The 25,293-nt window shown below is 54.3% G+C and overlaps 8 protein-coding genes across 8 annotated transcripts; 3 read left to right on the top strand and 5 right to left on the bottom strand.

The window, feature by feature from the left end:
• Positions 1-149: 149 nt before the first annotated feature.
• K452DRAFT_291838 (uncharacterized protein) lies at positions 150-2,265 on the bottom strand. The gene is made up of 5 exons (XM_033541256.1): positions 1,988-2,265; positions 1,415-1,901; positions 1,295-1,349; positions 1,018-1,219; positions 150-959 (listed from the first exon to the last, which is right to left on the bottom strand). Exons 1-5 carry the CDS (start codon positions 2,226-2,228, stop codon positions 322-324), a joined length of 1,623 nt encoding a protein of 540 aa, XP_033392891.1. The 5' UTR covers positions 2,229-2,265; the 3' UTR covers positions 150-321.
• Positions 2,266-2,958: 693 nt separating this feature from the next.
• Positions 2,959-4,289, bottom strand: K452DRAFT_329390 (uncharacterized protein; the record flags this gene model as incomplete). The annotated part of the gene is made up of 2 exons (XM_033545052.1): positions 2,959-3,966; positions 4,032-4,289. The coding sequence occupies 2 exons, from the start codon at positions 4,287-4,289 to the stop codon at positions 2,959-2,961; spliced, it is 1,266 nt and encodes a 421-aa protein (XP_033392890.1).
• A 2,899-nt stretch (positions 4,290-7,188) lies between these two features.
• On the bottom strand, positions 7,189-8,394 carry K452DRAFT_312603 (uncharacterized protein; the record flags this gene model as incomplete). The annotated part of the gene is made up of 1 exon (XM_033543565.1): positions 7,189-8,394. The coding sequence occupies one exon, from the start codon at positions 8,392-8,394 to the stop codon at positions 7,189-7,191; it is 1,206 nt and encodes a 401-aa protein (XP_033392889.1).
• A 3,657-nt stretch (positions 8,395-12,051) lies between these two features.
• On the bottom strand, positions 12,052-14,795 carry K452DRAFT_291833 (uncharacterized protein). The gene has a single exon (XM_033541255.1). The coding sequence runs from the start codon at positions 14,376-14,378 to the stop codon at positions 12,399-12,401; it is 1,980 nt and encodes a 659-aa protein (XP_033392888.1). The 5' UTR covers positions 14,379-14,795; the 3' UTR covers positions 12,052-12,398.
• A 253-nt stretch (positions 14,796-15,048) lies between these two features.
• On the top strand, positions 15,049-16,505 carry K452DRAFT_291832 (uncharacterized protein). The gene is made up of 2 exons (XM_033541254.1): positions 15,049-15,985; positions 16,037-16,505. The coding sequence occupies exons 1-2, from the start codon at positions 15,330-15,332 to the stop codon at positions 16,443-16,445; spliced, it is 1,065 nt and encodes a 354-aa protein (XP_033392887.1). The 5' UTR covers positions 15,049-15,329; the 3' UTR covers positions 16,446-16,505.
• A 147-nt stretch (positions 16,506-16,652) lies between these two features.
• On the top strand, positions 16,653-18,592 carry K452DRAFT_321978 (uncharacterized protein; the record flags this gene model as incomplete). Its single annotated transcript, XM_033544452.1, has 4 exons — positions 16,653-17,144; positions 17,221-17,812; positions 17,879-17,986; positions 18,055-18,592. The coding sequence occupies exons 1-4, from the start codon at positions 17,042-17,044 to the stop codon at positions 18,590-18,592; spliced, it is 1,341 nt and encodes a 446-aa protein (XP_033392886.1). The 5' UTR covers positions 16,653-17,041.
• A 213-nt stretch (positions 18,593-18,805) lies between these two features.
• Positions 18,806-20,011, top strand: K452DRAFT_302200 (uncharacterized protein; the record flags this gene model as incomplete). The annotated part of the gene is made up of 4 exons (XM_033542560.1): positions 18,806-18,850; positions 18,925-18,976; positions 19,040-19,423; positions 19,563-20,011. 4 exons carry the CDS (start codon positions 18,806-18,808, stop codon positions 20,009-20,011), a joined length of 930 nt encoding a protein of 309 aa, XP_033392885.1.
• Positions 20,012-20,546: 535 nt separating this feature from the next.
• Positions 20,547-25,102, bottom strand: K452DRAFT_302199 (uncharacterized protein; the record flags this gene model as incomplete). Its single annotated transcript, XM_033542559.1, has 4 exons — positions 20,547-21,705; positions 21,764-23,637; positions 23,689-24,122; positions 24,175-25,102. The coding sequence occupies 4 exons, from the start codon at positions 25,100-25,102 to the stop codon at positions 20,547-20,549; spliced, it is 4,395 nt and encodes a 1,464-aa protein (XP_033392884.1).
• Between the last annotated feature and the right edge of the window lie 191 nt (positions 25,103-25,293).

The following is a 25,293-nucleotide window of genomic DNA, read 5'->3' as shown; positions in this document are numbered from 1 at the left end:
ATAGGCGATTGATGTTCTGTTGATGGAGTATGAATCACGGATCTGAGTGGTAATAAGCTACGAGCGTCCCCTCTTTCTTTGGATGTATTCGGTGCTCTGGATGGAAAACTTCCCATTTGGCGGTCTCGCCTGGCATAATAATCGGTGTTAACGGGAAAACAAGCATTGCATTATGGCTCTTGCGCTTAGCGCATAGAAGGTTTATGAATCGATCTTCTTGCAGGTTACCTGATAGGTGTCTCTTGAAAGAAGGTACGAGTGCGCCGCATGAGCGTCTCAGCAGTCCTGTGTGTACCACATAGAGTGACCCGAAAACCAGTCTCACTTAACCAACACTCTCACCCCCTTGCTGCCCGGCTTCACACCGGGCACAAAGTCATCTCGATAAAACCTGACGTCCTCCTTGGTCGTCTCAAAGAGCTCCAAGCGATCGCCCAAGAAGCGAATCAAGCTAGCCAAGCCGATGAACAACTCCGCATACGCCAGGTTTATGCCCAAGCACTGGCGAGTTCCTTTGCTAAAACTCAGCAAATAGCGCTCGAGGCCGGGGCGCTCCCTCTTCCCATCAGGGCCCAGCCAGCGCTCGGGGATGTACGAGTCGCTGTCGGGGAAGATGCGGGGGTCGTGATGGATATGGACGGACGTCATGCTGACGGGGGTGCCGGGCGGGATGAAGAACGTCTTGGGGGCGGTGGCGCCGGGGGGTGTGTAAGTGTAGGTGAGGGTCTCGGTGGGCGCGGAGCGGGAGATGCGGGTGGCGAGGCCGTAGGACAGGCGCAGGCCCTCGTGGATGCAGGCGTTGAGGTAGGGCAGCTGCTCGAGCGTCGTCCAGGAGGGGAGGTCGGCGGGGGTGATGGCTGAGAGGGGCGGCATGTCGGGCATTGCGGCGAGCAGCTCTGCGCGCAGTTTCTGCAGGATGCGGGGCGTGCTGAGGATGTGGTACAGGTCGACGCTGAGACCTGGCTGGTGGGTTAGCGTGTCATGTTGGTAGGGAATATCTGAGATGAGGATGCGTACTCCAGGATAGGGTCTCTAGCCCGGCTCCGGTGATGGCCTGGGCTTCTCTTCCCAGACGTTCAGTGGTTTTCTCAGCGGGCGGAAGATTGGATTGGAGAATCTCGTGGAAAATTGTATGGATTCCGTCATTTTCTTTTTTCGTGTCGTTCAGGCTCTCTGCAGCCTGTTGCTTCTTGATCGTTCGAATCTGCTTGCGTGTGTCCTAAAAAAATTTCTCCCGTCAGCTACTCCAAGAGCCGAAAACAGCATATCAGTTATAGAGATAGTGGATAATTACAAGTCTCATGGACCGCCAAATTTGAACGTCTGGGTCCAGCCACTCCATTATGAAGCTATACAGCTGTAAGCATTCACTCAAACGACTCTCTATGAGCTTCCAGGGATCGGAAGCCCTTACTCAGGCGTATTCAAGACAATAGTTTCGCAAATCCGGAAGTGCCTGAAGAGGATCATAAACTCCGTTGCCCTGTGGATAGCCTTGTACATGCTCTTCTTGAACTTCGGATCATCCAGGTAGCCATAGCTCCGGTCAAACATATACTGCATAATGACTTCAGTGCCGAAACATGCCAAAATGTTCGCGGCATCCAGCGGCGACTCTGATCCAGCGTTCGTTTCGAGATTCTGGCAAAGCTTGATGGCATTCTTTTTAACCAGCGGCTCCAATTTGACCACAGTGGCCCTCGAGAAAAAACGATTCAAGGCGCCGCGCCGTTCGCGATGCAAGTCATGCGCTTCGGTGCCGAAATGCGAACCCTGCAAATTAGTGCCTTGTAACCACCAGGTTGGAATGTCGCGTTTCTTCCCGGGACCGGGGTACAACGTGTCGATGAAATAGGGATCGTTGACATGCAGCTCATCTGGGTTTATGCGGATTATGGGTCCTATTTTCGTGCCGCGGGTCAGGTCTCAGATGGCGAGAAGAACGATTGATAGGTATTCGGTGAAGAAAATCTGCGGTCATACTTACCGTATTTCTCATGCAGGCGTCCGATTTGAGAGGTGTAGTCACCTTTATGCCAAACGTCGTGGTAGGTTTCATACCAGTATGTCGCAGCCGCAAGCCTGGGCCCGGGAAATTTTGACAGGGGGTGGAAGAAGACTCGGTAGGTCACGAGCACAAGAGTCCAAAGACATAAAACAGAACCAATGGTGACGAGGGGATGTTGGTGTACAAAGTCCAAGGCCTGCAGATCATGAAACACAGCCATGATATTGGTAGATGTACTGGAACCTGGGCGCTCAGCCTGAACCGAAGAGTAGGTACTTGAATAAAGAAAATGGAATTATCATAGATATATGCATTTTCGCGCGCGGAAGGGAAGCAAAAACTCTGTTATCCGGATAAACATATGTGAAACGTGCTGCGGGGATCTGTCACCTGTTAGTGGAGACCAAGAATACAGAAAACGGCAGGCATGCCGGACGTTCACACAATGTCTCTGACGATGGCCAGGCAGCCCTGTCAAGCAGGTGTATTCACCCAATGGCATGTCGGTGTGTGATGCAAATTTGTGGGGAGACATTGCGACTTAAGCGGATACCTAAGGCTTGAGCATGTACAGGGTGTAGGCGCATCGGATTGGAATTCGACGTCTGTACCTGGGCTTCTGAGTCGTAATTCGTTGCCTCCACAAGTACGGAAACCTGTGCTGTTTGCGGCATCGACATTTCTTGCTCCGCAGCAGCCCCGTTCCAATCCGATGCGCCTGGTTATACAGGCAACTTCATCTAAAGACAGTTAGTTGGGTGCAAGCAGCACTCCATCGGGACAAGAAAGGGATTTACACCGAGAATTAGCATTATCTAGCGACAAAGAAATCCTCAATGAATAGAAGCAGCACAACAGACGATGCAATGCACTCCATTTACCCCAACCACCATAGCCACGGGTATTTCCAAGAAAATCACAGTCAAGACATTCTGCACTTCCAAGGCCCATCACAGCCGAGACCTCTCCATCGGACGCTGTAGTTCCCTCAAAGCTCTTTGTGTTTCCTCAATCACGTCGTATAACCAGATAAACGCATCAACATCTTCTGGCAGACTTGCGTGCGGCAGAAACCTCTTTAGCGCTTTGAGCCTATCCGCATCACCGCCGGACATAAGCTCAGAAGCATATTTGAGCGTCGCCGTTCGCTCATAACGCAGCGCGTTGTACATTCTTAGTCTCTTGGGAAGCTCACTGGGCGTAGTGTCAGGCGTCAGCAGCTCGCCTAAGCACGCAGCATCTTCAATTCCCTGTACCGCCCCAGTCGCGTGGGTCGGATGCATGGGGTGGGCCGCATCCCCGATTAGCACAAGCTTGCCCTTGGTATAAACCGGCGGAATATCTCTCGCCGCGAAGGCCCAGTGCTTAACATCCTCGCCCATTTTGATCAACGTCTTCAAGAAGGGCGGAAATTCGTAGTACACATCCAACACCTCTTCCGGGCTACTGGGGCTGGTCCAATCCATGCTTTGCGGATCGCGCTTGGTAAGCTCGCCCGGGACTAGCAGACCGAAGTTCAACAACGTGCCTCCGCGGCAGGTGTACATTACAAAGCGGGGACCCCTCTCACAACGGAAATCGCAGTGGGTCTGGAAATTGTCGATTGTATCCAGGAAGGCGGAGACGGCGGGGTCTGCGCGTGCCTTGTTGACGGGGACCATGAAGCGGAAGATGTTGTAGCCGGAAGGCTGGGCAACGCACGAGGGCCCGGCAATTGCTTGGACAGTCTTAGAGTGGATCCCGTCGGCACCGATGATCAGGTCCCCCTGATGGACAGTGCCGTCTTGAAGCATGATGGTTCCGGTGTCTGGGTCGAGACGCTGTACGCCTGACGAAAGGTGCAGACGCGTGTTTGGGTAGGACAATGCCAATTGCCGGAGGTGGGAATGCGCGTCTACTCTATGGCACATGATTTCATTGCCAGAGAATCCCAGCTCGCGCTGCCTATCGCGCATTTCCTGTTGCAGTTTACATTAATACACTGGTTGCGAACTTGCGAACACTAAGTGGACGGTAAACTTACGTAGCGCTGTCCCATATAAGCACCATTCTCATCGAAGACTCTCCAGCGCAAACACTTGACGTAGTCCAAGGCCTCAAGGTCAATATCCAGCTCCCTGAAGACGCGCGCGCAGCTCGGGCCGAAATGTAGCGCGGCTCCAACTTCGTTGGAGAACTTTGATTTTTCAAAAATTTCTACTGTGTGCCCCTTTCGCCCCACCGCGATCGCTGCGGCGAAGCCAGCAAGTCCACCCCCTACGATCAGGACTTTAAGGGGCATGTCGAGAGAAAAAGAAATACTCGGAAATAGGCAGTACAGCGGATATCCGATGCAATGGAGGGAACGCAGGGTGAGATGGAATGGTGAAAGACAAGGTACCCACAGACACTTTTATCGACCCGGCAGAGCGGACGCTCATGCTGAACGTCTGCGGGGTCAGTCCACGACCTAAGGACATGGCTTGCATAATGCAAGCATCCCGGATGGAATCAAACGTAGCGAACACACGGCTTGGGCAACGCTTGTGCGGACAATTCGCCTGTTGGAGCCAAAGCGTAGGGGGCCCCAACATGGATAAACAGCGGACATCCGCGGCATCGCGCAGGCAGCCGAGGCGTATGACCTTATTGGCCGTGTACCCACCCGCTGAGGTTCTTGTCTCCCTTTTTCCTTTTGCCTGCAAGGCGTGCCGGTATTGCTCTTCTTAGCTGCTGCAGTGTCTCTCACGCTCGTTGATCCAAGGCCAATAGGCAATTTGTTTGAGTTCTGCCTCAGCAGTCAGCAACAACATGTGGAAATTTGCCGCCAGCAAGAGTAGGTCGCGGGACAATCACCAGGGTTGGACCATGAAATACCGATCATCGAGTAGGATGCAATAACCATGAATGGCGAGATCATCTCCTTATTTCGCGGTCCATCATGCGATGGCAGTCGCCATATCAGAGTGCTCGTCGGCACTCTTGTGCAACACGGTACACCACATCCCGTGGATGTAGCACCAGCGGCTGACGCGCCAGCCAGCACGAGATCTTGCTGAAGCACCGATTGCAGCCACAGATCGCGCATGTTGCAGCCCGAAATTTTCCGGACGAAGCAGTATGGAATCCACAAAGGATTTCAGCTCCAGCGTATGCGCTTAGCGTTGGCTGACCACGCGCGAAACAAGATGTTCCGAAGCCACGAGTTGACGGACGTGAACGAAAAACAACTTACACTGTGCCACGCAAACAGATAGCGAATGCCCCAAGTGTCAGCATCGTCTTGCAGCCAACTAGTGTTCAACGGAAACGACAGCACATCATGATCGCGATGCTCGCAACAACCATGCCAGCTGCTTGGCGCATCAATGCGATCTGCGTCCGGAGTGTCAGCTGCCGACGCTGTATGTGGAAAGGAAAGGATGGGTGGCGTGCTAGTCACCCGAAACTGATTGCCCAGGCTGTCGTTTCACACCTCAGCTTGCGCCGGGGGGGGGACATTGTTGAGCGCTCGTAGAATACCACTTGAAAGGTTCTCCTTAGGGCTGTGCGGTGATACCGGCCTCTGCAAAGGCATATGCGAAAAAGGAAATAGCTGCTGGGAGCCCAAAGGATACCCAGTCGGTTCCCCAGTCGGTTCCCCAGCCGGTGCTGGCTGGGTCAGACAGCAGCTTCAGAGCCAATGCCGGAGACCTCACCGACAAAATGACGAACTCAAGTGTTCTTAAAGTTAGTTGAGGAGAGCGGTGGCACCCTGTGTGAGAACGTTGTTGGTTTTGAACTAAGCGAAGTTTAGTTTTGGGACCCAAGGACATGGGCTCGGGTTCTGGGCCATGAGCTTAATATAAGGGGACACCAATCGAGAGCACGTTGCTGTTGCTTATTGTCAGCGACACCATCCTCTGGTAACCCGACTAGGTGGGTCGCACACAGAGTGCCTGTGGCTTGCCTGCCTGGCAGGTGGGACAGGTCACTTGCAAGGCTTAGGTTAACTTGACAAGTCTCTTCCACGAGCACGCCAAGATATTTGGTGATAATTGCTTTTTGGCAAGGGTGCAAAGGAGGATCAGATTATGCCGGGGAACTAGCCGGTCGTAACATCCTTCATTGGGTGATGTGTATGGACATGTTTGTATTTAACCGGCGTCGCGAACTGGACAAGCGCGGGTGGAAGGCACGTATATACATACCCATCCAGTGATAGTGAAATTATTAACGATACTTGTTTACACACTGAGAACCACTGAGCGGTTGTAAAACTTCAAACGCGACCAGAGTTGACATACTAAGATGGTTTAACTCAGGCTTAGGTAAAGGCAAAGGGTCTGCTCCCCAAGAACACTGTATTAGTACAGCTCAAGGTCATAGAGATATTTCAAATCTTTTAACTCCCACTACAACTACCCCAAGTCATTCCCTCTACGGTCGAGGAAAGATAAAGTTTATAAATGAAGGAGCCGAGCAATTCCTTTGGTTTGTGAACAGACATCCTCTCTCCTCGGCATTGATAGGTGATAGGCAATGCACTGGATAGAGTCATTGTAAATGATCACATCGGCTCTATAAAATATGTAGCGGAGTATGTGCTGTGTCCGCTACAGAAAGCCACTGAAACAAGAAGCATAAATTTATGATCTTTCATTCTTGTCTACTACTTCTTCAGTGATTTCCCCAACGACACCAAAAGAAGCCTATCCCCCAAAGGCTTTGACAAAACACTCCTAAGCCGCCTTATCAGTCAAATAGTGCCAAACAAATAATTTCGAGTTATTCTTTAATTTATCTCACTATCCTAACTAGGATTATATATGCTGTTGCCGCTAAGAAAGACATGCTATCTACTTTGTCCATGCACTGGCCAACAGTTGCTTTTGCAAGGGCAGAAGTATAATCCTGTCCTTAAGAAAATGTCGTACATCAAAAATAAGCAAGATTAGCGGAATGGTAAACAAGGAAAGTCATCAAGTTGGTCCATCATCCCGTTCATCAGAAGTATTCACCCTTTAAAAGGCTCGGGCATCTTAACTCATTACTGCCCGAGCTGCTTTAAGCTCCACCTGCCTCGTTAAAGTGTGAGACAAAACTGGAGTGAAGACTGCGCTACACGCTTGGCTAGTGACTTCTCGCAGCGATGAGGTTGTTACGCCCCATCCACGGGAGAGGCACTGCAGCGGTAGCCGTCGGGATGGTATTAAGTGCATTTAGCACTTGCGAACGTAGAGACCCAGAGGGCTGGGGTTGTAGTCCTGGAAGTAGTTGAGGGAGAAGCTGCCCTCACCGCAGATCTCGTAGGAAACGGTCTTGCCGGCCTGGCACTCACCAGAGGTGATGGTGTAGCCGTTGCCAGCCTCAAGGGAAATGCTGCCAAGGTCCTTGCTGGTCTCAGGAACGGTCTTCCAAGTGGTCTCCTGGGAAACGGCGGAAGAGAGCTCGGAGAACTTAGCAGAGCCGGAGCCAGAGACGGTGTAGTTAGAGGTCTCAAGGTCCTCCTTCTTAGGGAAGAGGAAGACAACGGAGCAGGTGGAGCCCTCGTACGACTGGGGGATGTCGAAGTTGAAGGTGCTGCAGACGTGGCTGGAGATCTCGCCGTTGTAGGAAGTACCGTAGGCCTGGTCGGGAGTGGTCGAGTTGACCGGGACGATCAGGTGGGGGTACTGGTAGTCACCCTGGAGGTCCTTGGGGCACTCATTGCTGGAAGAACCGGTACCGGAGGGAGCGGGGGCAGAGGCCACAGGAGTGGAGGCAGCAGGAGTAGTAGCAGCCGCAGGAGTGCTGGTGCTGCAAGGGCTGGTGGTGGTGAAGGTCTTGGTGGCAGTGACTATCTCGGGGGTAGTGACAGCCGCAGGCGAGCTAGGAGCGGGCTGGCTGGCAGCAGGAGAACTGGGGGCAGGCTGGCTAGCGACAGGCGAGCTAGGAGCAGGCTGGCTAGCGGCAGGGGTGGAAGCCGGGGTCGAAGGAGCGGCGGAGCTGGAAGCAGCGCACTGGCCGCCAGTGCTGAGGGTGATCTCGACGCACTTGCTCTGGTTGTCAACGGGCTTGGTGTAGATGTTGAACTGGTCGTCGGCAGCAGGGCAGGCGTAGAACTTGGTGTTGCCGTTGTAGGTCAGGCTACCACCCTCACCGACAGCGAAGCCGGGGGTGGGAGAGGCACCCGTGTCGCACTGGAACTGAGTGGTGGGCGGGGTGAGAATGCAACCACGGCCGTTCTTGTCGGTGATAGCACCGTTGTTCAGGCAGTAGGTGGCAGGCGAGTGGTTGCCGCCAACACGGTTCTGACCATCACTGAGCTGGCCGAGGGTGCCGGAGGTGCCACCAGAGGCGTTCAGTTGGAAGCAGCACTGGTCCCTCCTGATGACAGCAGCAGAGGCAGTAAGACCGAGGGCCAGGGGTGCGAAGGCGTACTTCATATTGAAAAGATTAGGATTAGAGTTAAGAAACGAGCTGGAAGAGATGTGAAGAGCGATGGACTTCTGCCTGGGAGGTGCAGCTGTTGATTGCTGATGCTGAGCAGAGAGAAGCGTTGGAAGAGGTACTTATAACTGCCCCAATGCTCACCGAAGACTGCAAGGGCCGTTCGATCGAAAGGCATAGGGCCGTCCATGACGCCAGGCTGTGAGGCCTCGCTGGCTCGAGCGTAGAGCTGCAGTAGTAGGGCGCCATGGCCGGCGGGCGTCTCCACGTAACAGCAACTTGGACAATTGGCAGTGTCGGCGATGCTGTTGTCCCGTTGATCCCTGATTACCTGGTAGAGCGATTTTCAGGCACGGTGCACCGAAGATGACGGCCAGCCCCACTAGGCGCTTATCCTGCTCGCAGATCGCGGGACTTGGCTAGCTACCCCACAAGTTTATGAGTGCCCGCCCGCCTCGTGCTTGGTTAGTTGGGTCGAGTCTGGCTAGTAGTCCCTACTTGTGGCGGTGGGTGGCTGTTGTTGTCGACGGTCGCGAACCGTGTCGTGTGTATCGACCTAGCGATAGTTAGCGAGAGCGAGAAGGAGAGCGATGATGAGGAGGAAGCGAAAGAGTGCGCGTCGGCTTGGCGGCGGCTGCGCTGTCGTTGACCATTGACCGGTTGTGCAGGAAAAAAGTGGTTCACGCTGACGATGTTGCTTGTTTCGTCAGGGTGGTGTGGGGAGGCTGACAGGTCGCTGATATCATGTCACGTGCACAACACGAGCCGCTCGAATGCCAAGGGTGCCTGACACGCAAGTGCCGCCCTGGCACTGCCTGCTCCCGACGCTCCCGGTTCAAGCGAACGGATGCATCCTGGGCTCAAGACAAGCCTGTCCTTGAACGTCACCCACCGCCAGCAACGCCTGCGACCACCGCAATTCCGGTCTGGCCTTCTCCCGCCCTTTGCAGACCGCATCACCTGGTCCATGTGAGCGGTCCTGGGTCGCCTACGGGCTCACGAGACGGGACATCAAGGTTCAATGGGCTCAGCTAGTCAACTGTGGGTGTGATGGCAGCACCCTTTGGGTAATGCTGTGACAAGGATCCCCGATGTTCGCAGTGCACTTGTGTGCGGAGAAGGCTCACGGTAAGCCCAAAGGAGAAAGTCGGATCGACGGCCATGGGACCAAGGACTGCTATTGTTAGCCCAGAGTTGGGGCGTGGTTGGCCCCGGAGGCGGCGACGTTTGTTCCGTTGGCCTGAACGCCGCGACTTGACGCGTCGATGTCATCGCCCTTCCCATCTCGATCACCTGAACCCTATGATGAAGCCCAATCTCCCCTCTCAAGTGGAGAGATGGAGTGATCCGACGGGCGAGCAACTCCCGCCGCGTGCCGAAGATCTGACGGGTCGCCTTATCTAGGAAATTCACGCTGCGGGAAACCGGATATGACAACATCATTGGCGCCAGCAAGAACGCCAATCGACCCCGAAGCGAGGATCTTCCTCCCCTGCAGGACACAGCCCAGTTCTTTCTGGGGCTGAGCACTTTCCGGAGCGAAGACCTGCGAGCTTTCCACCTTTTTTTGTTCCCATGCCACGTGCGCTGCAGCAACGACTGCTCTGGAACACACACTCGTGGCAAGTACCCCTCAAGCCGTACGAGTACGAGCTTAAAAGCGGGAATGGCCGATCTAAAAGTATCACCCGTCCCGACTCCCTCCCGAGGAGCTTTGTTGAGTTTTGACAGGTTAATCGAAAGCACGCCCAAGGATCCAAATACTCTATACCTAATCACGCCGCTGACGATATACTGACCGATGCCTGAGACACCGAGTCCCACGGTGCATATTTCCGATGCGCCAGGCATACGAGCCATCTTACTTCCGATTACCGACTCTCGGGAAACGGCGGCCGTTGTTGGAGCCTCCTTCCGGAAAGCTGCCATCGCGTCATCCGCATAAAGTTTAGCTCTACCTAGCGACATGGATCTCCACTGGCCTTGCTATACACAGTGAGATGCCTTCATCCTGAAAGTCTAATTGGACCCTTGCGTAGCGACTTTGTTGGGAGGATTGCCAAATTAGCTTTTTCAGTGACCATTCTTTATGATTGAGAATTACCTCGGCGGCTCTAAGAGCTAGTAGAATCCTTCCATTTGTAGTAGTTTGCAGAAGTCTATTGTACAAATTCTTCGATACGAGGAACGTATCCCGATGTGAGCAGCAGATCATGTATGCCCGCATGCTCATTGCTCAACCGGTGGCACCGTGCTAAGTCTTGGAAAACTCCATTCAAGATCGTGCATCATCAAGTTCAATGCGAAGCGCTATGCCGCTACTTTAATATTCTCGGTGAAAGAAGCCGTCTAAAGGCTGCTAAATTTTATACGACGCAAGGGTATTCTATTGTTCCTTCACGGCCTCCTCTTGTGCAAACAAAACAAACACAAGTCACTGAACCCACACAAGCCCTTGGCTCATTACGGGCATGGTTGGAAGTTATTATCAGAGGCTTACGGGCATCAAAATTATCGCATTGCATTTAGAATTGTAATAAAGTACCATTTTCTCGTCATGGCTAAGAAGGTATGATCTGAGATTGCTTCCCTCATGTGACAGTGACACCGACACGCCCCACCTGTGAATAGAAATATTTGTTTACTCCACACCATCATTATCAGTACTACTTTGATACTACAAAATCTTCCAAACTGCCTTCAGAGGGGTGCTGTTGAACTAAAAATATATATTGTGGGAGTTACGTTCGTCTATATACCCATCATACAGGTTAACGACAAATAAAATGAACAAGCCCCCATAGATAGCCCCTCGTCTAGCTGTGAGCGTGAATCGACGCATGTGCAGCTAAATAGCTCTCAAAGCATGAAGTGCAACCCATAAACCCCTACAGTCAATTTCGCTTCATGTTACGGAGTACGGCCATGCTTCCGGACTCGCGATGCCCCATGCACCCCAAAGCTAACCCAAGCTCGCACGCCACTCACTCCCTCTCACTTCTATCTAATACCTCAATCATCCACACATACACAGACACATACACATGCGAGCAAAACCCCCGTCTACAACACAACACAATACCACAACACGCACTCATTCGTCCCACCCCTAGCCCTTTTCCGCCTCCGCCTCCCCACGCACACGCACACGCACACAGATAGACACAGACACACCACGTCAACGTGTACGCCTCTGAGTCGGCTTCCCGTATGTATCCTCTCTCTTCTCTAACCAGCGCCGAGCGCAGCTGACCACTCCCGTCAGCTCGCCTAGGCCGGGCAGGTCGCGCGCCGGGCAGCTGACGAGCAGCCATGCATGCGGCCTTGCAGGCCAGCGCACACGCGCAGCCGGGTTGGCGGGTGGCGGGTGCAGCCGGAGCTGCTGTTGCCGCTGCAAGCGGATGAAGGCGTGGTAGCGAGGCGACCTGCCTAAGGTGGGTGGGCTGGGTGCGGGTGTGCGTCATCATGCAAAGATTTGCTGGGGCCGGGCAAGTGGTGGGTTGGGAGTGGTGCGAGGAGCGTGGGGGACGGAAGTGTGTGTGTGTAGGGGATTGGTGATATGGGGTTCTGCGGGTGGCGTCTTGTGTAGGTGGTGAGCTGTGAGTTTGTAATAACTGCACATTAGGGCATGATGAGGGTTGTAGACAAGGGTGTGGGCGAATGGTGTACTACTGATGATTGATTGCCCTGTAACGAACGAGGTGGCAAAAACAACAATAATGAAAACGAGAAGAACTGCAACAGGGGTATATCAAATGGGCCGACCCAGTATCTACATGTGATGCATAGAAAACGCCAAATAACCTCGCTTAAAATATTGTCTTCATGCCCCAATGCTAAAGGGAAAAGAAGTTGTGAAGGATAACAAACCAAAATCCTCGTCCAATCGTTGTCTCATTCAATCCAAACGGCATAAATCATCTGTAGGAATAAATCCCGAGAACAGTAATGAAGCAGACAGTAAGGAAGGGGTTCAGTCAAGGTGGCTTCCAGAGCCATATCAGAAGCTGATCAAGCTGCCTTGAGTAAGGCCTTGCTTATCAGTCGCACTCGCCCATCTCAAGCTTCCCGTCCCGCCCGTGGCGGCATCCCCGCCGTCAAAGCTACGTCTCCGGTGCACGGTCCTCGCTTCGTTCCACCTCGAGACGTGCGGCGCGAGTTGTCTCATCTTCAGCCGCTTTGAGCTCTCGGCGTGTATCATGGCACCCACAAAACCGAGAGCTTGGTACTCTGTGACTTCATCCTCCCGCTTGGAGCCTCCAATGCCGGCCGTGCCCGTGGTCCCGCGGCTGTTGAGCTGCATCAACAACTTGCGCCAGCTGCCAACACGCTCGAGGTTCGCGTGGAATGACGGATCCTGCGAGAAGTGTGCGCGGTAGGCGCGGCAGTTGCTGACGGTTTGACCCTTGGCGACTGTCAGCATCTCGAGGAAGACGCAGCCAAGCGAGAATATGTCAGTCGAGTAACGGTGTCGGTGGCGCTGGATAACTTCAGGCGCGGCATAGATGTAAGCTGCTTCGCTAAGCGGACGCATGGCGGAAGCGATTTGGCTGTTAGACAGAGTACTCAAGGTGTTGCCGTGGCCGCTGCCATGTGGTGAGTTACTTCCTCCGCGTGGTGAGTTGCTGCCTCCGCGCGGTGAGCTGGTGGAGGGTTCAATGGCGATACCAAATGCGGAAAAGAAGGCGCGTGTACCGTTCTTGTCTATGAGGATTTTGGATGGACGGATAGAGGCGTGCAAGAGGTCTGTGGTATGAATATATGCGAGTGCTTGGGTTAGATCATGAATCCAAGTGAGGAGGAGGGTTGGCCGTGTCGAAGCCAGCGGATGCTGCAGATATTCCTCCAAACTGAATTGCGCCTGTGCAGTTACAAAAGCGACTGAAGCACCTTGGCTGTAGGAGCAGACGATCTTGGCAATGTTGGGGTGCTCTAGTGTTCTGATCCTTTGTATCTGGGACAGCAGCCCTAGCTTCTCAGCCTGACGGTCAAAGGTAAAGCGCTTCCGGACATAGAAGCGTCCGCTGTCCTCGCCGCGCCAGCGAACTCTGTCCAGTGTCTTCCTCGGGTTCTCGGGCCCGTTCGACAAGGAACCTAGTGACTGCAGCGGGATGATTTCACGCGGCTGGAAATCAATGTGCGAGCCATTTTGCGGTAACTCGCGGGTTAGTACACGCCATTGATTATCTACCACCTTTTTCGGGTTTGTCGCTATTCCCTCGAGGTCCGCCTCCGTAAAAGGCATCTTACTGTCCTCGAGCCAATAGAAGCTTGCGCGCCGCCAGGCTGCTATATCGTCACACATGAGGAACAGTAACGCCGTCTTGGAATTCCCGAGAGCCCAAGTGTAAGCCCGCTGCCCAGTGGAACGCTCCCAGCCCTGACGACTGATCAGTGTGGGCGATTCCCGATGGACATATTGCTTCTCCAGTGCAGGCGTTATGATAGCCGTAGCCAAAGGCGAGAGGCTGACGAACCCCACGCTCTCACGAAAAGGATTTGGCGCCGGCGTAGGAAATCCACTTGTATCTCTCATCTGCTTATCGCCATTTGGAGACACGGGCGACATCATTGGGGAAGTTATATTGATGAAGCCGGGTGGTTTCGTTGCATTCAGCGGCTTTGGTGCGACAGGTGCCGTCGGTGTCGTGCACCTGCTGGAGGAAGGAGTGATACTCCGACTCATGGATGGCGGCGTCGGGCACGACGGTAGGAAGCGCGGGGGCGAGTCCGACGAGACCGACGAGACCAAGGGACCCACGCTGTTTGCCCACGGATTGCTGCTCGTAGGAGTCATGCTGCGGCTAGCAGACGACGAGGACGAGGCGCTAGGCGAAGGTGGAGAGCGGGGCCATTCCCACGGGGAACGATCCTCGGCGCGGAAGTTGGAGACGGACATGGTCTGGTGGAGAAAAGGGTGCTTTGGCTGGGCATTCTGAGGCGACGTCGACCATCCTGGCAAGAACTGAGAGGCCTGCATTGCGGCGAAAAGGGTACACGTGATGGGAGATGGTGGCGCAAGGCGGAAGGCGGAAGGGACAGAGGAAAGAAATCAGAAGGGGCCCCCGGCGAGGAGGGCGGCCAAGCCAACGGTCATAACAGCAGCGGGAGCGCAGTGGATAGATGTACCTATTGATTGTCTTTGATGTGCTGGCAGGCTGCAGCTGCACAGCGGACCGTAAAGAGGGCGCGGGTTGGGCGGGTTGGGCGATTTGGGCGAGTATGCGGCGGGCACGAGTTTGACCCCTGGCGGCCAGGCTGATGGAGCGCATGCACCTCTTACGTGTCTAACCAGCAGTCGCCCTGCTCTGCTCAGCAGCGGTGGTTGCACACTGCAGTCGCGGCGTGGCGTGCGATAATAGATGAAGTCAACAAAGACAAGACGAAGATCCGCCCGCGACCGCCCCCGCGACCGACCGGCACGTAGTACCCGGAGGCCATGTGCGACAAGGCATGTCGCCCGCTTGCCGCATCTGAGACCTCTCCGCCCTCGACGGCTTGGCGCGGGCGTCTTGGCTGATTGGCTGTCGCACGCGCCCGCAGTCTCAGGCCCCCGCTGGCAGCGAAAAAGCTTGGCATGATTTGCGAAGGGGTGCGGTGCATTGGATCCCGCGTCGCACCTTGCGTGTCAATAAAATCCTCTTGCTACCCGCACCGTTCGACCCGCCCGGCGCCTGTCACGCCATGATACTCTGATGACACTCCTATGACTGTCTGGAGGAGGTGCGGAGCCCTTATTCTCTATTACCACGTCTAATATCGCTCTCATTCCGTGATTCCTGCTTCCTCCTTCACATTCAACTCACACCATCTTTCGATTCTCTTGGTACGCTGCTGCGCAGCCTCTGGACCTTCGTTTTTTGTTAATCATTCCTTACGATACCCTCCAGACCAACCCAAGTCAAGAATAATCACCGTCTTTCACGAAGATATGCAACTTAGATCAGCTCTTCTGAGCGGCTTCTTAATATTCTCGGCCTCTGCCCAAGTCACCGCTGCGTCATTAGCTGGCAACATCATCCATGCTGTCAACGGTCTGAACCAGAGGGCCAGCACCTCGGACGACGCGATACGCAATCATGTCGACTCCATCTTCTCTTCTCTTCACATCCGGGACGACTCAGCGGCATCGGACCCCATCAACCAAGTCAACATGAGCAGCTGGAACTCGCAAACAAGCAAAGCCTGTGGATCTGCGGTAGCCTCTCTGATCAGAAAAGCCAACAATCCATCTGGCATAGGCGTATGCTACAATCTTCCTTTCTTCGATAACAGCTCGGGCATCTTTGAGGCCGAGCTACGCATGTACAACCTCACTGCTCCTTGGGATCCATGGACTGGAGTTACATCGAAGGATATAAGCATGACCTTGAGCTTTGAAGGTGCGAACGTTCAACAAGCCAAAGGAATGCCGACGACGAGAAAGAGAGACGAGGATGGAACCCTGCTAAGTTGGCCGTTTCTTAGGGAACGGAGTGCTGGTTTGGATGATATCCTGACACGAAGAGCTCCGGGGCCTCAAGAGATCAAGGTCCTGATGTATGTTGGGCAAATCAACCGCGACAGGATAGACGAGGCACTTTCAGCGTAAGTCGATCTTATACACCGTCCCGTAGTTATCGTCTAACAACGATCCAGCGAACAATTCCAGAACATCTTAACACCACACATTTCCTTTGCGGCACGCTCCCCTCTCACCAACCAGGAGCTCAATACTACCCTTTCGAATGCACACAACACCATTTCTTACGTCAGCGGCATCTTCTCCCAGAAATCTACCGCCGACATAACCAATGGCGGTGCGGATGTCGATGCTGATACCGCAATCTCTTTTCTAATTCCTGGTTACCGCCTTCCCCCGCTGGACATACCTGGTCTGACAATACCCTTCGATCTCATATTCCCGACTGGTTTGATCATCACCCTTATTTGGACTTTTCTCTTCATCGTGGCGGTAGGATGGGGTACGTTTGGGAGGATCAGGTTCAGGGACCAGTATAGGAGAAGAGTTCAGATGGATGCCGCTGTTGGAATTAGGACGATTTGATGTGGTTTATGGGTTTGCTGGTATGGGCATGAGAATGAAAATAAATAGGTAGAACCGGCTTCTACTTCCGAAAGAAAAAACGTGCCTTTTACTTCTTATCCAAATGACAATTGACGTCCAATCATATGGTTGAATCTGACTCATATTGTGCAACTGACAGCGAAGGTCTTATCTACCTCACTTTGATCCACTTGCAACGGCATGGATGAATTCGTATACGGGTGGTGGAACGTGTTTTGTTGAGGTAACAGATACTTCTCTATCCAGGCCTGACACAAGCTGTATCGCAGATAACTATTCTCACATTATCTTTGCCATTCCGTTGATGTACTGCCCCGCGTACCCGCGGTGGGACGTGCGCTGCGCCCTACCAACGACGCCCTGACGCGCTACGCGGACCTCGTAATCTTCAACCACTGCAGTGACTCAGTCCTATCATTCAACATTGTGTATATATAAGGTGAGCAAAGCCGAAAACTCCAAGCTGTCGGACACTTGAAATCCTTCCCCGCTTCGTAGCTAGGCCCACCTACTATATCACTCATTACGTCACTACACATTTCCGTACCTCCAAACAACATACCTCTTGCTTCAATATGGGTGGCCAAGGACCCACGGCTTCTTCTCCTTCCCTTCCCTTTGGAAGGCAGCTGCGAAAAGACTTTTTGTTCGATGATGACTACATAAACATCAACCATGGTATGTTGTGTAATCGCATACCTATACAACAATAAAATGTGCATCTCCATATACAATCTACTGACGCCATATCCAGGCTCGTTTGGCACCTATCCCCATCAAGTCCGCGATGTCCTCCGCCACTGGCAAGATCGCCATGAAGCGCGTCCGGACCAATTCATTCGCTACGACTATCCCAAGCTTATGGTCGAGTCACGTGCGGCACTGGGTTCTCTCTTGAATGCACCCATCGAGACACTGGTGTGTGTGCCAAACGCAACATCTGGCATAAACACCGTGCTACGCAATCTGGTGTTCGAGCCAGGTGACAAGATCTTATATTTTGCCACTACCTACGGTTCCTGCGAACTCACTGTCAAGTATATCACTGAGACAACGCCGGCTGAGGATGTCAAGGTCCAGTATACCTACCCTGTTTCTGATGATTACCTTGTTCAGGCATTCAGAGATGCTGTGAAAAAGGAGAAAGAGGCGGGCAACAGAGTCAAGGTTGCCATGTTTGACACTATCGTCAGTTTGCCGGGCGTGCGTATGCCATATGAACGCTTGACCGAGGCCTGCCGAGAGCTCGGTGTATTCAGTCTGATTGACGGTGCTCATGGAGTTGGACACATTGAATTGGACCTGGGAAAGCTTGACCCGGATTTCTTCATCAGCAATTGTCACAAGTGAGTTCAAGCATTCGCTCCATCGCCCTGCCATTAAGAGGAACAGCGTGCTAAAGTAGCATCCAGGTGGCTCTTCGTTCCTCGAGGCTGTGCCGTATTCTACGTTCCAGTAAGGAATCAGTATTTGATCCGTTCGACACTGCCGACATCTCACGGTTTCCAACCGCGTCCGAAGTAAGCACCTTAACATTCTGTCTCTCTAACCCACGTATTTGGAATTGGAACTCACAAGTTGCTCTTAGGCCCGGCATGAATTTCATCAATCCTCTCCCTCCAAGCGGCGATTCCCGCTTCGTCAGCAATTTCAATTTCGTTGGCACCATCGACTCCTCCCCTTACCTGTGCATTCCAGCTGCAATTGCGTACCGCGCTTCTCTAGGTGGGGAGGCTGCAATCCGAGAGTATTGTTTCGACCTCGCGCGACGCGGAGGGAAACGTGTGGCTGAGATACTTGGCACTAAAGTTCTCGAAAACGAGGAGGGAACACTGGGTGAGTGTTGCTTCTCCAACGTGCTGTTACCATTGGACCTGTCCAAGTGCCAAGAGCTGGCGGCTAGCAAGGGCAAAGATGTAGACAGTGTCCCAAGCGTCGTCAAAATTTGGGCTAGCAAGGTCATTGTCATGGAGTATGGCGGCTTCCAAGCTTTTATCGAGTACGCGGGAGGTTGGTGGGTGCGGTTGAGTGCACAGATCTATTTGGAGATGGCCGATTTTGAATGGGTGGCTGAGGTGATTAAGAAGGTTTGCGAAAGGGCGAATGCGGGCGAGTTCTTGGAGTGAGAGATTTGAGGCTCTGAGTGTGCAATGTAAAGGAAGTTTCCTGTGGCACCACGTTGATACCCGGATGTACCATGACTCAAGCGAAATGCACATCACGTGCGATACGAATCGGACATGAGACCCTAGTTGACAGCTCGCCGTTAAGCAGTCAAGCTTCAAGCTCTCACAACTCCGCGACACAGCCATCCGACCCTTGCGCACCGAGCTGAGACAATGGCGAACCGCGGCTATGATGTTGTCGTCGACGTCGACGAGGAGGTAACTCCCCCCCGCGGCATTCCCACCCTGCCATACCCGCAATCCCGCAGCGCGCAAGCTGACGCGTATAATAGGGCGACTTGGGCCATACCGACCTCCAAGAGGACCTCGAATTCCACCCCTCCAGTACGCTCTTTCCCCCCTATCTGACCCAATACTCAATCGCGTCCTGACGTTCCCGCGCTCCAGACTTCGAGAACGATGCCCAGCGGCAGAACAAGGTTACGCCAGACCGCAGCGCGGCGGGCACCAACTTCCAGCGGGGCGGCGGCGGTGGAGGAAGCGGCAGCGGCGGCGCGGGCGGCATAGTCGGCTCGAAGAAATACCTGTGGAGCATCGGGTACTACCAGCAGTTCTTCGACGTGGACACGAACGAGGTCATCAAGCGCTGCTGGGCGGCCATATTCCCGCGCTCCAACTTCCTTGACGTCCTCGACGGCAACCCGGACCTCTACGGCCCGCTGTGGATCGCGACCACCGTCGTCATGATCCTCTTCCTTACAGGCACTATGAGCCAGTACCTCGCGCACCGCCATGAGGACCACTTCCCCTACGATTTCCGGCTGCTGAGTGGTAAGGCGCACCACCACCACCTCCCCCACACTTTCCCGAGACAGGAAGAACCTCAATCCTGCTTTCTATCTACTTGCCTAGTGTGGTGAATGCGCACACACAATGATGCCAATTGCTAACTGCTTTACCCCTCCACTAGGCGGCGCGGGCCTAATCTACGGCTACACACTCTTCATGCCGCTCGCCCTATGGGGCCTGCTGAAGTGGTTCGGCAGCGAGAACGCCAACGTGCTCGAGTGCTGGGCGCTGTACGGCTACGCGAACATCATCTGGATCCCCGTGGCGCTGATCTCGTGGTCGCCCATCACCATCCTCAACTACGTCTTCGTCGGCGTCGGCTTCGCCATCTCCGCCGTCTTCCTCTTCCGCAACCTCTGGCCCATTCTCTCCGCCACCGACCACAAGACGAGCCGCATCCTGCTCCTCGTTGTCCTCGTGCTGCATGCAGCCCTCGCTGTCGCCATCAAGGTCCTCTTCTTCGCGCAGGGAAGCCCGCTTGACAAGAAGGGTCACCATGACGATGATGATGACGACGACGATGACGACGATGATAAGGCTAGGTTGTTGAGGAAGCTGTTCCGTTTCTAAGTGGGGGAGGGGCTTCATTTCTTCTTCGTTTCTTAATCCCGGAGATTTGCTACCGAATGCTGCTTGCGGGGTTGGTCCGGACTGACTCTGAGAGGCGCTCGGCTGCGCTCCGTCGTTGTTCTGCTGTTGTAACATCAATCGTCATCACCATTAAATGGATACTGAAGTAAAGTAAAAGAAGGAGAAGAGGAAGAAGAAACAATATTAGGGCCTTGAGAGGCGTCGTCAGTCCAAATACATTAGCCGCGTGCTTGTGTGCATGCGTGTCCTCTTCTTCCCGAGAGCGAAAGATGTGTCCCTGAACCTCCGACAACAATAGAACCGAACGAAGATGCCTCCTTCCTCTCGCCGCCGTCCGCGCCGCCGTAAATAAGCTTACACGTGCCAAAGGAAAGAATGCCCGGCCGCAGCCAGTAGGGCCCCGAAGCAAAACATCCACCCACAGACGCGCCCACCCAGAACATGGGGGGAAGAAGAAGAAGAAGAGAAGACATAGCAAGAGCAATCGCAGCACCCCTCTCCTCAATCCACTCACTCACACCGCCGGCTCTAACACATCCCTCAACCACGCCAACACGCGCGCAACATCGCGCTCCAGCCTCACGGACTCGGTCTCGGGCCCTCCGCCCACCGGCCCCCCTAGTGCCACACCCACGCCCGCACGCCCCGTCGTCGTTGTCGCCGACGCATTCTCGTCTCCAAACGCCCGCGCCACCAGCTCACAGAAGCGGCGCCGCACCTCCGCGCCCTCGGGGCCCTCTACTTCGCCGACCAAGCGCCGCAGCCGCGCGTGCCCGCCCCGCCCCTCCAGGAAGCGCGCCAGCGCGTCGCCGTCGACGTGGTATGCCGTCTTGCGGCGCAGGCCGGGCGCGTCGCGGTCGGGGTCCGCTTCGCGCATGAGGCTCGTCGTAGACTTGCCACCACCGCCGCCGCCACTGCTGCGCACATCATCCTCGCCATCTACATCCATGGCGTCCATGTCGGTCGACGCGTCGCGCGCCTTGCGGAACTGCAGCTGCTGGTGTTGGAGCAGCACCTGCGCGACGCCGGGCCCGCGGCCGGAGCCCGGGCGCGCCTCCATGACACGGCGGTCCTCGGCGCGGCAGAGCCCCTGGAGGAAGCGCAGCAGACGCCAGACCCGCTCGTGCAGGATGCTGAAGCCGAAGAGGGTGCCGTCCGAGGCGGAGCCGACGATGTCGTTGACGAGGATGCCCGGCACCGCGGCTTGGCGGTAGGGGGGCTTCATCGTGCTGCGTGCGGGTCGCCGGAGGCGCGTTACGCTGCGTGGGAGCGCGGCTTCGAAAATGGTGGGCGCGGCGGTTTGGTAGGTCCGTGTGGCGGGTTGGAGGAGACCGGTTATGGAGGCGGATTTGTCGGCGACGAGGACGAGCGTTGATGGTGTACTTGGTGCCGTGGGGTTGGTTGTGTCGTGCGTGCCATTGGAGGCAGGGTTGTGAGAGGTGGCGGAATGGGGGAGGGTTAGTGGCAGGTGACACGATGCTTGTCGGGCTTGACGGTCCGTGAAAAAGGTCTCGAATCTAAGAGTTTCTGCCTCAGAATTGTCAGCAGCGCCGGTCGAGTTGAGCTTGAAGGCCATGAGCGAGTCCTGGGCCGTGGTGATGTGGATGATGGGCTCGCATGTTGTGATTTGAACGCCGGGGGACGGCAATTCATGCTCGCAAGATAACCTAAATCTGTGCATTCTGTCAGCACGTTGTAGCCCCAAGAGTCCGAAGATCACAATCAACTTACCTTGGACTTTGCGACTGATACCTGTAGATGCGCACTTTGGTGCCAAAGCAGACGACCAGACTTGCATCGCCGTACGAAGCCAAAGAGTATACAGTGCTTTTGAAATCAATCTCTTTTGCCGCGGTTAAATAAACTGCGTCTGTTTCTACCCTTCTTTGCAGAATTGTCAGTCTGCCGCTGCGTCCATCACTCTCTGTTGTGCCCACAGCGATCATGGCATGCTTCTTTCCGTTCTCACCGGTGAGAACCCACTCCATCATGCTGTTGACACGAGATCCAGGAGCAAGTGCATATCCCGCGGTGCACGTGTCCTCACAGCCATCTTCGACCATTTTCACATAGCAATGGGCGACGCGGTACCCGCTTGCCGGGAAGTTCTCGGTAGTAGCCACGAACGAAGCCTTTAAAAATTGGGAATAAACCACTCGGTGTGGCGTCCCTTTTATAGGGAGATGCCGCGGTACAGCCTGCTTTTTCTGGGCAAGTTGGGCAACAAGGAAAGCGTTGCCAGCGATACAAACCAAAGCATTACCAAGGTCTCGGGTCAAATGTGGCTGTCGTGGTATACGACAGACCGCGGAAACAGGCCCCTGCTGAAGTGCAGGTTGGTTCCGGTCGGTGAACCATACATTGTTAATCTCCAGACCGGTCTCACGGCCTTTGCTATAGTCGAGACGACAGAACTCAGGCCCGCAAGTAGCGAAAGCGACCGTTGATTCTTCACCCCCGTCTTTGATGACGGTTGCTGGCGTCTGGCCAAACTTGGTCCTAGTAGAACCTCCAAACGCTATTGTCCAGGAAAGCGATTTCGCGGCCGTCGGTTCGGTTGATGCTCCATTTTCCAATTTGATGCCGTTGGCGTTGTTTGCACAGTGTACCTCGATGGAGTAGAGATCTCCATTGCGAAGACCACAGACAAGCGTCATATCGTTGCTCTTTGAAGGGTCAAATTGCGTGCTGCTTAGCAGTACCGCACTTTGACAGGCCGCCAGTGATGTTTGTGTCGAACTTTGGTCGATCTGGTGGCTGGCAATGAGCAATCCAAGTCCACCATCCTGTCCAATTGCATACAGGCGTATGAGTCCATCAGTGGACGCCACGAGGAGGACATGTCCCATGTGGAACTCCAAAACCTGAAGACAAGTAGGATCGTCATGCAACTGTGTCGTTGGTAACCAGCTAAACTTAGCCTCACCATCACGATCAGCAATAACAGCAGGTTGGATGGTGAGACCTTCCTCTGTGCGAACAGCCAGATATACAGCCGACAGCTCCGGACAGGAAGTTGCCGCAATTACTGTTTGTTCTGATGGCAGCTCCCAGAACCCTTTTCTTGGCAATGCCTGAGCTGAGCTAGTCGTGTCCAGGACAACAATTGTACGAGAGGTAATTTGGATGGCCATTTCCTCGTCGATTGGCTCACTCAGCAGTGTTTCATTGCTAAAATCAATGCCAGAACTGTCTTCGTCAAAGTCCACTTGTGGGTCAGATGCATCCTGGAAAAGCCGGAGAAGAATAGTCGATGAAGGGAAGGAGAGCAGGAAAAACACCCCGTCATGAGAAGCATCCGACAGAGTCCATAAGCCAGTTACTCCAGAAAGTTCGCTGGATGCGAAGGTAAACCCCAGTTTGGCCTCGATTCCCACCCGGAGCTCAGTGACCGCGCCATAAGGGGCTCTTCCAGCAGTTGTCAGGACCTTGCTTCTGGAGCCTGCAATGCTGGATCTTCCATTTGAAGGCTCCGCAAGAGCCATGTCCATTGTCGGACCCCAGTTTGGAATCGCACTAATAAAATCTGGTTCCATAACTTGTGCACGGGTCTTTGGTGACGATATTCTTTCATTAAAGGAGATCTCATCCCTCCATTGGCCAATCTGTTCAGCGTTAGCCGGCTCTCTTGAAGAGTAGAGTTTCATTCTATATACCTTGACAATCTCACCAGGCGACATGTCGCCAGCGGCAACCAGGACATCTGGAGTGTCGAGATAGAAACCGACATCCAGACTCGCAAATGCCGTGTTGACGTTGCACTGAAAATGACCGGCTTTGCTCGTCAACGCGCCACTGCGAGAGTTGACCTGCATGTAGTGAACCACGCCGTCTTCACGCACAAGATAGAAATTCTCTTCTGGTTTTCCATTCCAGATCCAGTTCCGCCCAGTTCTGGCCCAGCTCGTCCAAACGGGTAATCGCCGCGAATTTCCGGGATATCTTGGACCTTCGTCGCTGGCCAAGGCCACAGCGCTTCTGGTAGGGTTTCCGGTCATAATTTCCTGATGCAGATAAATCTCCTTTTCGCCCACGAGCATGAAACTGGGACCGTGTTGCAACGGTATGAGCAGCAGTGGCAATTGCTGGTCTAGATCCGTCGTTAGCCTCACCGCCTAACGTAAAAAGGCAATCGACCCTACTCTTGTGCAAGGGGAACCCCTCCACGACACGTCGCACGAACTTAAGCCCCTGTTGGTGATCCCACTCATAGCAGGTCATTCTCGTCTTTCTGTCCCTTGTATATATCACGAGCAGAATGACGTGGTGTTTGTCCCCCGGCTCCGGGTAAAGGAACTCCATTTTCAGAATAATGCCCGGAACGACCACCGGCAGCTCTGCCTTGATGGGAGTCCAGTTGTCCGTGCTGGCAGAGAAGTTATCTCTGAGATTATTCATGGTTTTGGCCGTGTATATGAAGATGGTGCTTTCTGACGCGGCAACGGCCACGGCTCTGGACCGGGGATCTACAGCCAGGTGTTTTCCGGGTTGCTCTAGGAAAGACCGGTTGGCATCTAAAGGCACGGCGCTGCTCCAGAAATCTATGGTGCCGTCTGGGTTTTGATGCGCGAAAAGAAAGATGAGCTCCTGAGACTCAAGGGTCAAGACGAGAATTTGCGGGGGAATCACTTCTGTGTAGTCAATTTCCATGGGCGACTGCGGCTGCTCGATCATGGGCGGGTGGATAAACTTGCGCGGCTCGCCAAACACCCTGGCGGCGCGGATGTGGGAGCCAAAGTCGGCTTTGGAAGCAACATGCCTGAGATGGCCATCGGACAGGATTTCCTTGATGTGAATGAAGTCCTCGCCGATGAAGACGACGTCGTTCTTCTCACGGTGGCGCACCCTGGCGGGGATGATCCAGTTGATGACGGGGCTTCGGAGAATGGTCCTGGAAAGCAGGCCGAGCACGGGCGGTTCGGGTTGGTGGTGGAGCTGTTGCTGCTGCCTAGGCTCGGGCTGCCTCTCGCGGGCCTCTCGGCGCTCGTTTTCCTGGAGGATCTCGTGGATGTTGACTCTGCGGGTGACCCAGCGGCCATTTTCAAAGACGCCCGTCTGGAGGGCGGCCATGGTAAGGGAGTCAAGCGGCGAAGGGCGGGGGCAGTGAAGAAGAAGAAGAAGAAGAAGAAGAAGAAGAAGAAGAAGAAGAAGAAGAAGAAGAAGAAGAAGAAGAAGTCGGGGCGACTAGGGTAGGCGACAGGAGTCGTATTATGCGCAGCGGGCCACGAAGGGAAGGCGGGCGTGAAGAAGGCGACAGAAAG

Source organism: Aplosporella prunicola, assembly GCF_010093885.1.
Source record: "Aplosporella prunicola CBS 121167 unplaced genomic scaffold K452scaffold_33, whole genome shotgun sequence".
Classification (NCBI taxonomy): domain Eukaryota; kingdom Fungi; phylum Ascomycota; class Dothideomycetes; order Botryosphaeriales; family Aplosporellaceae; genus Aplosporella; species Aplosporella prunicola.
Note: the sequence above shows the minus strand (reverse complement) of the source record. Positions and strands in the feature narration are given on the sequence as shown.

What these genes read in the sequence shown, in the direction of transcription:
- K452DRAFT_291833 (XM_033541255.1), bottom strand. Translation starts at nt 14,378, where the DNA reads ATGCAGGCCTCTCAGTTCTTGCCAGGATGGTCGACGTCGCCTCAGAAT.
- K452DRAFT_291832 (XM_033541254.1), top strand. Translation starts at nt 15,330, where the DNA reads ATGCAACTTAGATCAGCTCTTCTGAGCGGCTTCTTAATATTCTCGGCC. An exon ending in ATAGACGAGGCACTTTCAGC is followed by an intron (nt 15,986 to 16,036) that starts GTAAGTCGATCT and finishes ACAACGATCCAG; the next exon opens with CGAACAATTCCAGAACATCT.
- K452DRAFT_291838 (XM_033541256.1), bottom strand. Translation starts at nt 2,228, where the DNA reads ATGGCTGTGTTTCATGATCTGCAGGCCTTGGACTTTGTACACCAACAT. An exon ending in TTTGGCGGTCCATGAGACTT is followed by an intron (nt 1,220 to 1,294) that starts GTAATTATCCAC and finishes AAATTTTTTTAG; the next exon opens with GACACACGCAAGCAGATTCG. An exon ending in GCTAGAGACCCTATCCTGGA is followed by an intron (nt 960 to 1,017) that starts GTACGCATCCTC and finishes CCCACCAGCCAG; the next exon opens with GTCTCAGCGTCGACCTGTAC.